We start from the raw sequence: 12,863 nt of genomic DNA, 5'->3' as shown, positions 1-12,863 counted from the left end.
TAGGTTGTGGAGTAGGAGCACAAGGGTGCCGTGGGTGTTGTCTCTTGTCCTCGATCCTTTCCATCTCTCTGTTTCCTGATTGCTACGATATGAAGCTGCTTTGCTCCATCATGCCCTCCCCACCACATTGGAAACCATGAACGGAAACAGTTTATGTCAGGTATTTAACAGCATGGTGATGTAAAAGCCACTAACACGCTATTATTTTAAGATTAAGCACCATATTGCATATTTAGTGGCCAAACACACAAATATTAGCAAAGATTTAATGTAGCTAGGCTACTGGTGAGGATTTTCCTGTCCTGAATGTGTGAGGGCGATGCTGTGAAGCTGTATGATATACTCAAGCTCAGTCCATTCACTTCTCGGATTCACACTCACTGTACTTGATATAGTAATATTAATAATAATTGATCTGCAGGAGAGTCACTAATGTCTCCAGTACTCAGTAGAAACTTACAGAAATGCATGAATAGTAGGATTTGGAGATCATTAGAAACCATCTTAGAAGCTGCCTAGTGAAGTATGTGAAGATGAGTCAACTAAATTTAGTTTGTGATCCCAAGTTGAGTTCTGGATTGGTAAAACAGTTCTCTGCAGAGTGATTAAGATACTTCAGAAAACTTGAATGCAGGCTATGCATTAGCCTGCTTTTAATAGTTGTGCTATGAATATGTGTGACGCTGTTCTTCCTATTTGGAGAACACACTGGAGTGTCTATTTGATGGAAGACTATAAAGACCTCTTTTTATGTGGGTGAACTTTTCTGGAGAGGTAACATTTACTCACCCCAGATAGGGCACCAACGACAGACCATGTTGTGTGTGGTGAACCAGTGAGCTTATTTAATCAAACTGACTTAGCGTTTGCCTGATGCCCAGACAGTGCATCCTTGCAAGCTCTCACTAAACATGATGACAGCTCCCTCATAGCTGCAGCTACATAGATGGGAGCCCCACTAAACTCCCACATTCCCTCCAAAGACCACAGGGAGCCCAGAGAATTATTACATCAGCTGAGAGGGAAGTGCCAGAAGCGGCTGCAGCCTCAGGTGCCCTGATTAAGACGGCAACGGCATTCTGCTCTGAAGCTAGCTTTCTACAGTAATGCTTTTCTTTTCTGAATTCGAAATTGAAAGTCTAAAAATGTCATGGATTGTTTGCAATTTAAAATATGTGTATCTGGTTCTTGAATTCATTTTTACTGAGTGCATCTCAGTATGCGTGTATGCATGCCATGGTGTGTAGTTTTTTTTTCTTTGAAAAGTTAAAAATACCTTATTTTTTATTCCTAGTCACTACTATAATTACAGGGCATTATACTTTATGTATTGAAAAGAAAAGGAAAGGGCTAGAACAGATAAAGGCCACAGAAATGTACATCTAGTGGACACTCTATTGCTTTAACAGATAGCTGCACCTTTTGCAAACTGACTCTCACTCCTTTGAACAAGACAGGTTCCTAGTTAAGCTTCTGTCATTTTTCTCATTGGATTTGGTTTGTTAGCATTGTGTGCACCTGTCTTCCTAAGGGGTGGCATTTTCCTGTGGTGTCTTTGCCTGACTTTGGTGTTAGTGATGGCCTTGGAGGATGAGGTAGGAGCTGTCACTACTGTAGTTGAGGATCTGGGAAGTGTTGGCAGTAATTGCTCTAGGGATGTTTAGTCACATTCACCAATGGACCCTGGACCCAAGGTCTTCTACTGGAGGAATTCAAGCTTGAATCCCTCAGCTGTTCTGTTTCTTCTTGGGTCAGTTCCTAGGGATTTTGCTAATTTTTTTTATTCCTTTGTGGTTTAATTTATATTGACTAACAGTACACTTTTTACATTGTGTAAATGTCTGATTATGTTTTATGTAAAGTTATATTTAAACCACACAAAATAAAACCCTCCATAAAAACTGCCTTGCTTTATATATTTGATCTAAAATGCACTTTTGATGATAATGCTTTATGCAGTATGGGTCTGCACCCTTTACCAATATTTGGTATTTGCCACCAGTTGTATTTCAATCTTTCTGTTTGGAATACTCAAAAGTGCTTTTGTTTGTGTTTTTAATTTTGAAGTTTTAAAGCTGGCATCTACCAGAACATCATTACCAAAGATACACCTTTAGTCTATCAGGTTTTTTTCTGTTTCCCTTTGTATGTGGTATATGAACGCGTATGTATGGTTTAGAATGTATGGAAACAGATTCCTTAATTTCAGTTCAGTTACATCTATTAACATTGTGCTTATGAGGAATAAAGGGATTTTCATGGTGTGCGTTAGTCAACCACCAATAAATACGGGCAGACATGAAACAGTCTACAGGTGGCATCGCCTTCATTTGATCGCTGCTTCATCTTTATCTTTTCAGCACGACGTATCCCAGATTTTACTCAAGGCAACCCTGGACAGCATTGTGGAAGAGTGTGTCAGCTTTGTGGGGGTGGATATCAACATCTGTTCTGAGGTTCTGTTGCGGTGAGACGAAAGTTTAATTTGCTAACTGAGAGAAGGGGGCTTGTGTATAAAGTTGTCCAGAATAGAAAATCTGTAGGTTTATATGTTCCTGTAGAATAATCAGAGAGAAAGGAGTCATTTAAGGAAAGAATTGCAGGAGTGCACATAATTATTTTTAGTAGTGCACATCTGAAATAGTTCATGGTAACCATTGATTGCATCAGTGCTACTGATTGAACTTAAATGAGGTTAGCATGGAATGTGCCATTGCCCCAACTGCAGAGTAGATGCCTTCACCGACCTAGTCTCTTGCAGATACCTGTCAAAGCTGAAGGTAACCAAAAGGTGAGCACTTCTGCAGGTTCAAGGAGTGTCACGGTCACCTGTCAACACTAACTGGCTGTTTTCCTGGCAGTTACAGAGGAGTTCCTCTTTCTTTCCTTTGTTTTAGTTCACATTCTTGCTCTGGATGTACGGGTCTGCTGGTGCTCTTTGAAGTTCCTGGATCTGAGCACTTCTCACCAAAACTGTGATAGTGGAAAATATCTTCTGTGTTCTAAGATACCACTTCCTCCTACCAAAGCCATAGTTGTAATTCCATGCTTGGAACTGTGCAGTGGAATTAGGGTTCTCTGTAATAACAATCTTTTAATTAAAATCAAGCAAAGACCTTAGTGATAGAGTTTTCATGCCTTTATGGCAACCAGGCCATTCACAGGGAAGTTCCTCTCCAAGTTCAGTTTTGGATAGCAATGGACCGGAAGATTCTAATAGGGACGGCTACGTGAAGCCCTTCTCTAAGCTGAGCAGAGATGGACACACTTTTCCTGAGTTGGGAGATACAGAGATTGTGAGTCATATGGAGTAGCAGATGCTCTGTTGCTGCCTCAGTTCCACCATATCACAGGGAGCAACTGGCTTGTTGCTGCTTTGCATTTTCTCTTCTGTCCTGCTTTGATTAATGCAGACGCCTGGCAGTGTGTCATTGCAGTTGATGTTATGGTCCAGGGGATTTGTGACGTTGTATTTTTAGGCGAGATCTTTCTCTTTTCTTTTATAACTATTATTTTATTTTACCTTTTTATTTTTTAGGCATATTGCAGGACTTAATGCCAACAGAGCAAAAAATATTATTGAGTGGCGAGAGAAGAATGGCCCTTTCATTAACCGAGAACAGTTGAAGAATGTAAAAGGGCTTGGTCCAAAATCCTTCCAGCAGTGTGCTGGCTTCATCAGAATCAACCAGGACTATATCCGAACATTCTGCAGGTGATTGTGAAGCTCGCACCTGTGGTGGTACTGCTAGCCTCCTCTGTTGTTCTTGTCCCGCCTGCTGACACTAAGCTCTAGATGCCCGTTGTCCATCCTCTCACCTCCACGGGGGGGGGGGGGGGGGGGGGGGGGGGGAGTATGTACTGTACTAGACTAGGAATACAGCAGTCAGCAAGGCAGAAAATCGCCTGTTCTCATGGTATCACGATTTAATGCTTGGAAAGGACAGTAAGCCACTAGTAAAACAAGCAGATTCAGATGGTGAGTAAGTGCTGTGAAAATTAAGGGATTTGGCTCTGTCCTGGGGGCCAAGTAGCTGCTTTAGCTACATTATGCATTAGAAAATTATTTGAGGCCGGGCGATGGTGGCGCACGCCTTTAATCCCAGCACTCAGGAGGCAGAGGCAGGCGGATCTCTGTGAGTTCGAGACCAGCCTGGTCTACAGTGCTAGTTCCAGGACAGGCTCCAAAGCCACAGAGAAACCCTGTCTCGAAAAACCAAAAAAAAAAAAAAAAAAAAATATTTGAGCAAAGTTTTAAGTGAAATGAAGGGGCCAGCTGCACAGGGCTCATAGCAAGCAACAAGTATAAGAAGTCCTGTGGCAGAGCCAGTTTTGATGTGTTCAGAAACAAGGCTCAACCGGATGACAGCGCCGTGTCAGGGGAAGGAGAGGCTCAGCCGCATGATGGCAGCAAGCCGGGGAAGGAGAGTAGAGACTTCATGTGTCCACATTGCACTGCTGAGTTCATGCTGACCACCAGCCACCAGTCGGGGGGACTGAACTAAATCCTTCCCTACTAGTCCAAGTTGCCCAAAAGCAAAGAAATTGGGTAAATTTAGTAGCATTTTATAGATATGAAGGGATATTCTTTATGCATCTGCTCCTTTAGGAATTCCTGGTTCATCAATGCATAATTTTTTCTCTTCACAAAATTGTAGGTCATGCAAAAGCAGTTTCACTCGGAAGTAGGTTAAGCGAATGTCAGCCCCATATGATGGTAGAATACATTACAAAGCTCAGTCATGAATGCAGTAACAAAACAGTTGGGTTTTGATAAGTAAATGGAGCAGAGTAAAGTCTCAAATCCACTATAAAATAATTGGAATTTAGCTTATGATAAGGTGACATTTCATATACTGGTAGATCATGGATAGATAAAATCACAGAAAAATGTAATTCAGAATGTTGGTGCATGCAGAGGATGCTGGCATCCTAACTCACTCTCATTGTCAGTAAATTCTAAGTAGTTCATAAAGTTATATGTAAAGGAGGAAGCTGTAAGTGCGTAGCGAAAGACTGGGGAAACTCTTGCAGAACCGCAGGATGGTAGGACTTCTTCCGAAGCAGATTACAAAGCGCAGAAGCTGGGCCTGGCAAGGCAGCTTAGTTGGTAAAGTGCTGCAGAACACGCACAAGAACCCGAGAACCGGCACCACCTTAAAGCCCAGGTGTTGTGGGATATTTGTATGCCATATGAAGGTGTGTTGCTGCGATTGGTGTAATAAAAAGCTGAATGGCCAAATCTAGGCAGGAGGTATAGGTGGGTCTTCCAGGCAGAGGGAGAACCTGGGAAAGAGGAAGGCAGGGTTATGAGCTAGATGTTGAGAAGCAGGACGAGCATACAGAGTAAAGGTAACTGAACCACATAAAAGAATGTAGATTAAAAGAGACGGGTTGATTCAAGTTATAAGAACTAGTTAGGAACAAGCCTAAGCTAAGGCTGAACTTTCATAATTAATAATGTCTCTGTGACATTTTTTTGTGAGCTGGCTGCCCAAAAAGAAAGACTGCAGGCACCTCGGGAGTCTGCGCTCATCGGCAACGCACACACAAGACCCAGAAGCCATACATTAATAGTGTTGAAGATAAAATGGTCCTTTGTTAGCTTATATGTATTTTGAAAGCTTGGTCAGAAAATTCAAATAGTATTTTAAAAAAAATAAGTGAGTGTGCCTTTATTTCTCACTTTTAGAGCTTCTTGTACCTATTTCCACATTGTAGATGTATTTCTACATCATTTGCTTGTGGTGTTCTCTGTTAAATATGAGCAGGAAGCTTATGCTATGTAACATTTGAAATCTTTCCAAGTATTATGTACAGGTTCCTGCTATTTTCTTGTCATTTTCTACATGGCGTATGTAATATTTTAATTAATTACAGGCAGGCTATAATTTAATGTGATCTTTGCCTTATTGGTAAACATTTGAGTTTTAAAGCATATTTTCAACTGGTGTCAGTACTTGAACTTTGTGACTGTTACATCTTCTAGACAACTCATGCCTTTAATAAGAATATCATATAAATTGCTACCTCTGTGATTTTGCCTTGGAATTTTCTGATTGCTAGCATTATTGCTCTGCTTGCCTCTATAGATCATGTGTGTTGTTATTTTCATGCCTAGCATTTAACTGTCGGTGTGCTTCTTGTAAGCATGTAGCTGGTCTCATGGCTCCCCTCAGCCTGACTCTGATGCATTTGTATGTATTGTAGTAATTAAATGCACTGAATATTCTGTCTTCTGTATTTTTCTCATCATGCTTTCTCCCGTGTCTCTCCTTGTTTTCCTGTCACATCTTTATTTAATCATCAGCTCTGTCCTCCAGAAAAGGGCTAGAAACTTAGCACTTTCCCCACTTTCCCAGCTGGCTTCTCTTTAGCTCTGTTATCCTTCATGGAGAGATGAGCGTGCATGCACACATACATGCATACACATATACAGTAGCATTATTTATATATAAATATATTTATATATTATTTTAATAACATTGATAAACATTTGTTTAGTGTTACTTTTTGTTTCTGTACTCTCCACTGTTTCTGTAGTGCATATTATTGTACAGGTTTTGCTGAAGTTTTACATGTCTGGAGATGTTTTTGGTTTGTCTTCCTATTGAATGCTGCATTCAGAGCATTTGACTCTGCACTCAGGGCATTTTCTTTACACCTTCAAGGTTAGTCGCCTGTGCTCTGACAGCTCCTGTTTGCAGGTGATGTCTAATGCCAGGCTGATTTGGCTTGCCTTATCTCTAAATACTGAGTTTGAGTTTACTCCTTTGAAAGCCGTTGTCTTTTCTCAAATAGATATTCTGAAGTGTCCTGTTTATATGTCAGATGTGAATCTAGCTTCATGCTGCATTCTGCATTCAGTAGTTTCTCTTGGGAACTTGGTTTTCCTCAGCTCTGAGAAACTATCTTTGCCATCTTACTATGATGGCAATGGTTTTATTTATTTCTTCATTTCCCCTAGAATGCCAGTTGTATGGACTGAATAATAACAAAATCATATTAGTATTTTAAGCAAAATGTGATAGTATCTGTGAAGTGAATGACTGCCATGTGTGGTTTATGTAGCAGAAGACTCAGTGCATAGTTAAGTCATGCTTCTTTGCTTTTCTGCCTCACTTGCTCATTTTTTATCATGATTTTTCCTAACTGCAGTAGTGGGCCCACTGACTCTTCAGGCCAGAACCACCAGGGAGCTGCTGTGCTCACTGGTGAGAAGCTGGGCAAAAAGAAGACCAAAGCAGATGTCATCCTCACACCGAACCCACTGGACCAGACTTGCATCCATCCGGAATCCTATGACATAGCAGTCAGGTGAGCCGGAGGCCAGCTCCAGAACACTGCCTGTTCACAGTGAGCTCTGCACAGCACATAGCCTTTGGATGGGCATAATGGGAGCTGAGACGCAAGGTCGTACTAAGCATGATAGCAGTTTTCAGAAATTCCTGAGTTTCTGAGTTGACCACACATTATTTTATTGCTCTTTCTAGAACTGTGCCAGCCAATAAGCCCTGGTTCTAGGGAGAAGTGTATGAAGTGAAAATTGCATGGCATTCTCTGTTTGCTTTGGAAACTGGCATGACTGAATTGACCAGTACCTGGTCTAACTGGTGCCCTTGGAAAGACAAAGCCAACAGCCAGCTTTCCCAAGAAATTCTGTTGGGTTATCAGAGTCTAATGTACTTTTAGTAGGGGCATATTAACAGAGAACAATGCTGAGATTATTTTCAGTACAAGAGAAGCTTAATATAAAGTGTTCAAAGAAAATGACTTTAAGATTTTTTATTATATTTATCTGTTTGTGTGTACATATATGGAGCGGGGTCGGAGATCAGCTGTCAAGAAGAGTCAGCTCCCTCCCCTTCAGCCACGCGGTCCTGAGACTAGGACAGTCATCAGACTTGACAGCAAGACTTGCTCACTGACCCATCTGACCCCAAAACAGCTTTTTAGTTGCATTTATAATTACCTTTAAAGCTTTCAGTTAGTTTTAAACCTATGAGTTGATACATAACCAGAAATCCTAAGGTTCTGACTAGATTGTACAGTAGTGGATTTAGGACCAGTTTGTTTTAACTCTGATGCTAAAGTATGGGATCTATAGATTGCTTTGAAACCATTTGTATTTGCTCACTTTGGGGAATGTCATTGACTGGCTTTCTTCAACAGTGTTTGTTATTATAAAGGTAGAGGAATAACTCAGAAAAGGAGACCTCGTCCACCATCACCACGGCAGTCTGCCCTCCCCTGTGTTTGATTTTGAGAATTATTGATGCATACAGAGTATTCCATTACACCTTCATCTAATATTAGCATATCACTGCACCTGCCTTTCTATACATCTGTCCATATCTATCCATCTACTTATCATCAAACTTATTTAGCTGCTGAAATAAGAACATTGTAGACTGATGTGTATTTTTCCTTATTCTTCATGCATAATATAGTAATTCTTTAGTTTTTTCTCTTATAAAATTAACATAAAGTTTTTAGTGTACATTTGGAAAATACATATATCAATGTAACCCAAAACTCTTTCAAAATTAAAAAATAACAAAAACAAAAACTACTGCTTTCATCACCAAACATTCCCTCCTGCTGAAACCTCCCAGGAGTTTGGCAAAACTTAGCTCATTGCTCTTAAAATTTCGTAGAAACACTCCGACGCCACACAGATGTGCTCAGCGCATGTCCCAGTTACTGCCACACAGATGGGCTCAGTGAGTGTCCCAGACTCTGCCACACAAATGTGCTCACCGGCATGTCTTACCAGTGTAATACTCAAAGGTTTATTCCCTTTGTAACCAACACCAGTAACTTGTTTCTTTTATTTTCTTTTTGCTAGTTAATATTCCATTGTATAAATACACTACAGTCCTATCTATTATGCTTAAGGAATTATGAGCTATAGAAAAAAATTAATCTGCTTTACTATTTTTTACTCTCCGTACAATGTCAAACGTGCCTGTAGCCTGAGGTATCTACAGCTAGCTTTGTAGCACATTTCTCAGTGGACCAGGAACACCCTGTACTTCATTCTGACATTGCTCAAAGGGCAGATTCCATGAAGTGGAGCTTCCATTCTACAAGTGCCCACTCTTCCCATGCCATTCACAGCATATGTTGTCACCCACACTTTGAGCCAGTTTGCTGTGAATTAGGGTTCCCCATCTTATGTTAGACCCTGTTTTTGATGTTAATACTGCAAAACAAACCAATAAATTGAGATCTCTATGATAGTCTCTTTGGGTTTGGTTGACTTGCCAGCTCACAGAACTTAGGGTAAAATATTTAAGTGCACCCTCTTGTTGTGAGTAGAGATGCACAGCTATGTGTGCAGTGAGTTCCTGGGTGAGGTATGACGTAAGGGCTACGGCTGAAGCATCTGCATCTTCTGCCTCTGCCCATGTCCAGCCTTCTAGAACTTAGACCTCATTTTTCTGGGTTGTTTTTTTAGGCATGAATGATTTCATCACTGGTGGTCAACTCAGAGTACAGCCTCTCCTGTCCCTGGAGATGTGGGACTGAAAGTTTTCTAGTACCGTGGTTTTAAAGAGTAAAGCCACCTTCCCCCACCCCCACACACATGCATGCTTGCAGGCACATATGTCCACTCAACCATTCCTTTACCCAGATCTCCATGGAGAATCAAATGCCTGTATAAATGTGGCTTCATTTTTAGCTCTGAATTGTTAAATTAGTCTGTTTAGAATTGCTGTGGGTTTTGTTATGGTGGTTTTGTGTTTTGCCATGTTGGAGAACTCAGGACCTTACACATGCTAGGTATGTACTCTACCACTGAACTTGACTAGTCCTTAACTGATGGCTCAGCCTAGTGTCGTTGCCACACAGTCCTGATTACTGTTGAACTCAAGCTCTCAGTTAGCAAGTCCAAACGAAATCTGCATTGGGTGTTCCAGATTATTTGTATTTTCCTATGATTTTTAGAACCAATTTGTTAATTTCTGTTAAATAATAATAGGGGTCAGGCGGGCACACCTTACATCCCAGCGCACAAAAGACAGGAAGGTGAATCTCTATGAGAATTCAAGGCCAGCCTGGATTATATGTGGAGTTCCAGGCTAGCCAGGGCTGCTTAGTGACTGTGCCAAACAAAAAAGTGGAAGTTAACTAATTCTTTCTGTTTATTTAGTTTTTCTTTTGCTTTCCTAAGCAAAGCTTAGTTTCCTGTACACAAGTGTTACTTGTGTTGCACTACTGTGTAGTGTTTTCAGTGATGTTATAGAAGCAGTTTCTAGTTTATGGCTTCTCTTTCCCCGTGTGTTAAGCTTCAGTTGATCTTTGTACAGTGCTCTCTCCTGCAGACCTGCCACAGGTGTGTATGCTTTTGTAGAATTCATAAATTTAGGTCATCAGCAAATAGATTAAAATTTTACCTCTTCCATTTTAATCTTCATGTTTTTAGTTCTTTTTCTTACCTGTTGCAATGATCAGAAGCTTCAGTATAATGCACAGGAGTAGCATGAGGGACTGTCTTAGGGTTCTGTTACTATAAAGAGATAGCCTGTCCAGGGCAACTCTTATAAAGGAAAACATTTAATTGGGGAGACTTCCAGTTCAGAGGTTTAGTTCATTGTCATTATGGTGAACATGGTAGCCTGTAGGCAACATGGTGCTAGAGAAGGAGCTGAGAATTTTGCATCTCTGATCTGAAGGCAGCAGGAAGTGAACTGAGTGTCACCATGAGTGTAGCTTGACCAGAAGAAACCTCAGAGCCCACCCTGTCAGTGACACACTTCTTCTAACAAGGCCACACCTACTCCCACAATGCCACACCTCATAATAGTAACACTCCCAGTGAGTTTATGGGTGCCAGTTATATCCAGACTGCCACATTCCACTCCTTGGCCCCCATACACTTATAACAATATCATAACGCAATATGCATTTAGTACAACTTGAAACGTTCCCATACTCTATCACAGTCTCAATGATGTTTAAAAGTTCAAAATCTTTTCTGAGATCCATGCAATCTCTTAACTGTAATCCCCTATAAAATAAAAATCAACCGGGCGGTGGTGGCGCACGCCTTTAATCCCAGCACTCGGGAGGCAGAGGCAGGCGGATCTCTGTGAGTTCGAGACCAGCCTGGTCTACAAGAGCTAGTTCCAGGAGAGGCTCCAAAACCACAGAGAAACCCTGTCTCGAAAAACCAAAAAAAAAAAACAAATAAAATAAAAATCAAAAAACAGATAACTTCATGGGAACCTAATTAGCATGCTGTATTGTATAAGCCAGTCGTTTTCTATGGACATTTTTGTTTCTTTAATCCATTTGTAATATGGTTTATAAGATTTTTCGATTTGCTTCTATTGTAAGCATATATCCCTCTTATTTAAGATCTAGATCTTTTCATTGGGTGACTGTAATTTAGTAATAATAGTTTTAGCAATGGTTCCTTGTGGTGGATCCCTAGAAATAGAACTGCCTTGCCAATGGTTCAAGAGATTCGGTGGCTCTTTACATTGAAAAATAACGTACTAGCTTGTGATGCTCTCAGCAGGATTCAAGCCAGAGCAGTCTTCATTTCCCCTGGGAGGCAGGCATTTCTGCCAGCTCTCACGGGGACCAGTCTCCACCTGTGGAATATCAGTGCACTTCTCTCCGTGCTTCCTTTGGGGTGACCTATTTGCCCAGAAACAAGACAGCTGTTCACTGTTTCATAGGAAATTTCTTTTACATGCAGTTCCCCCACACACACCTCAGAAATTTGGAGGTGAAATGGGTAATTACCTAATCACCCTTGGTGTCTTGTCCAGTGCTGAGCTGTAGAAGTCACATCTGACTTTCACACGCGTCATCTAGATGACACTCAGATAGTTCCTACTCACAGTGGTGTCCTACAAGTCTTAACCAATGAGCCATCTCTTAGCCTCCCAAATGCTTTTGATCCATGCTTGATTGAGTCTTGGCTGGCAGTACCTTCAGATTCAGAGACCTAATTACACCATTATTATCGTATTTGTGTGATTTTTCTTGTTTGTCTATGTGTTCTTTGTATACTGAAGTCTGTCATTGTGTGAGCTCAAGACTTTAGTCTGCGTTGTTTACCTTTGTATTTGCTCATAATGTTGGCTTGAAATAGGAATGTTTAATATTGATGAACTAAATTTTTTCTTCCTTTTATGTAAGATGGCCCATCTTTTAATATGCTCATCTCAAGGAAGCCTAGTGTTTCCCTAATTTTTTAAAATTCCTTATGGTTCCAATATTTACTCCATGGGTTTTGTTGTTGAGGTTTTATTCACAGCTTACAATGTGGTAGGGCCTGGAGAACATAGAGATGTGTGAAGGTAATGTACCCTTAAAGGAGCACACTGCAACAAGAAGAATTTAAACTAGGGGGAAGAGAGCTCATTTTCAGACAGGGCTGTCTTGTAGGTTCATGCAGGTGGTGGGAAAAAAAGATGGACAGGGTATCTAGTAGCTGGAGAGAAGAGAATGCAGCTCAAGCTAATTTAAGGAGTTGTTGATAGACCAGTGAAAACAAACATTCATTGGCTACTTCCTCATTCCCAGGCATTTTAGATGGACCAGGATGTGTAAGCATCACAGCAACCCCAGGAAACTGGTGCTGATGTTATTCCCATTTCAGGCTGGCCAAGTCTCAGAGGGAGAAAGTCAATTGCCTGAGACAACTTAGCTTAGTAGAACCAAGATTTAAACCAGATCTGCCATCACTCAAAGCCTGAGTCATTAACTGGATCGTACTTTTCAAACTGGAGCCAGATTTGAATGCTGTCGCTGTGGTCGTGGTCTTCTCTGAAAGATAAAGTGTGGTGCCCCTTAAGGAAAAAATAGTGAATATTGGGAGTATCTATCTAAGCTTGAGTGTTCTT

At 40.9% G+C, this 12,863-nt stretch overlaps 1 protein-coding gene across 1 annotated transcript in view; it reads left to right on the top strand.

Moving 5' to 3' along the window:
* The window catches only part of Srbd1 (S1 RNA binding domain 1), a 177,796-nt gene that overhangs the window by 148,654 nt on the left and 16,279 nt on the right, over positions 1-12,863 (top strand). Inside the window, exons 17-19 of the mRNA XM_041631103.1 lie at positions 2,361-2,467; positions 3,539-3,715; positions 7,159-7,317. Of these exons, the coding sequence (XP_041487037.1) occupies positions 2,361-2,467; positions 3,539-3,715; positions 7,159-7,317 (443 nt within the window). The remainder of the gene's footprint in view (positions 1-2,360; positions 2,468-3,538; positions 3,716-7,158; positions 7,318-12,863) is intronic.

This window comes from Microtus oregoni, unplaced genomic scaffold (genome assembly GCF_018167655.1).
Source record: "Microtus oregoni isolate MIOR12 unplaced genomic scaffold, Mior012 000036F_ref0000092, whole genome shotgun sequence".
NCBI lineage: Eukaryota > Metazoa > Chordata > Mammalia > Rodentia > Cricetidae > Microtus > Microtus oregoni.
The sequence above is the reverse complement of the archived record's forward strand: the minus strand, read 5'-3'. Positions and strand labels throughout refer to the sequence as shown.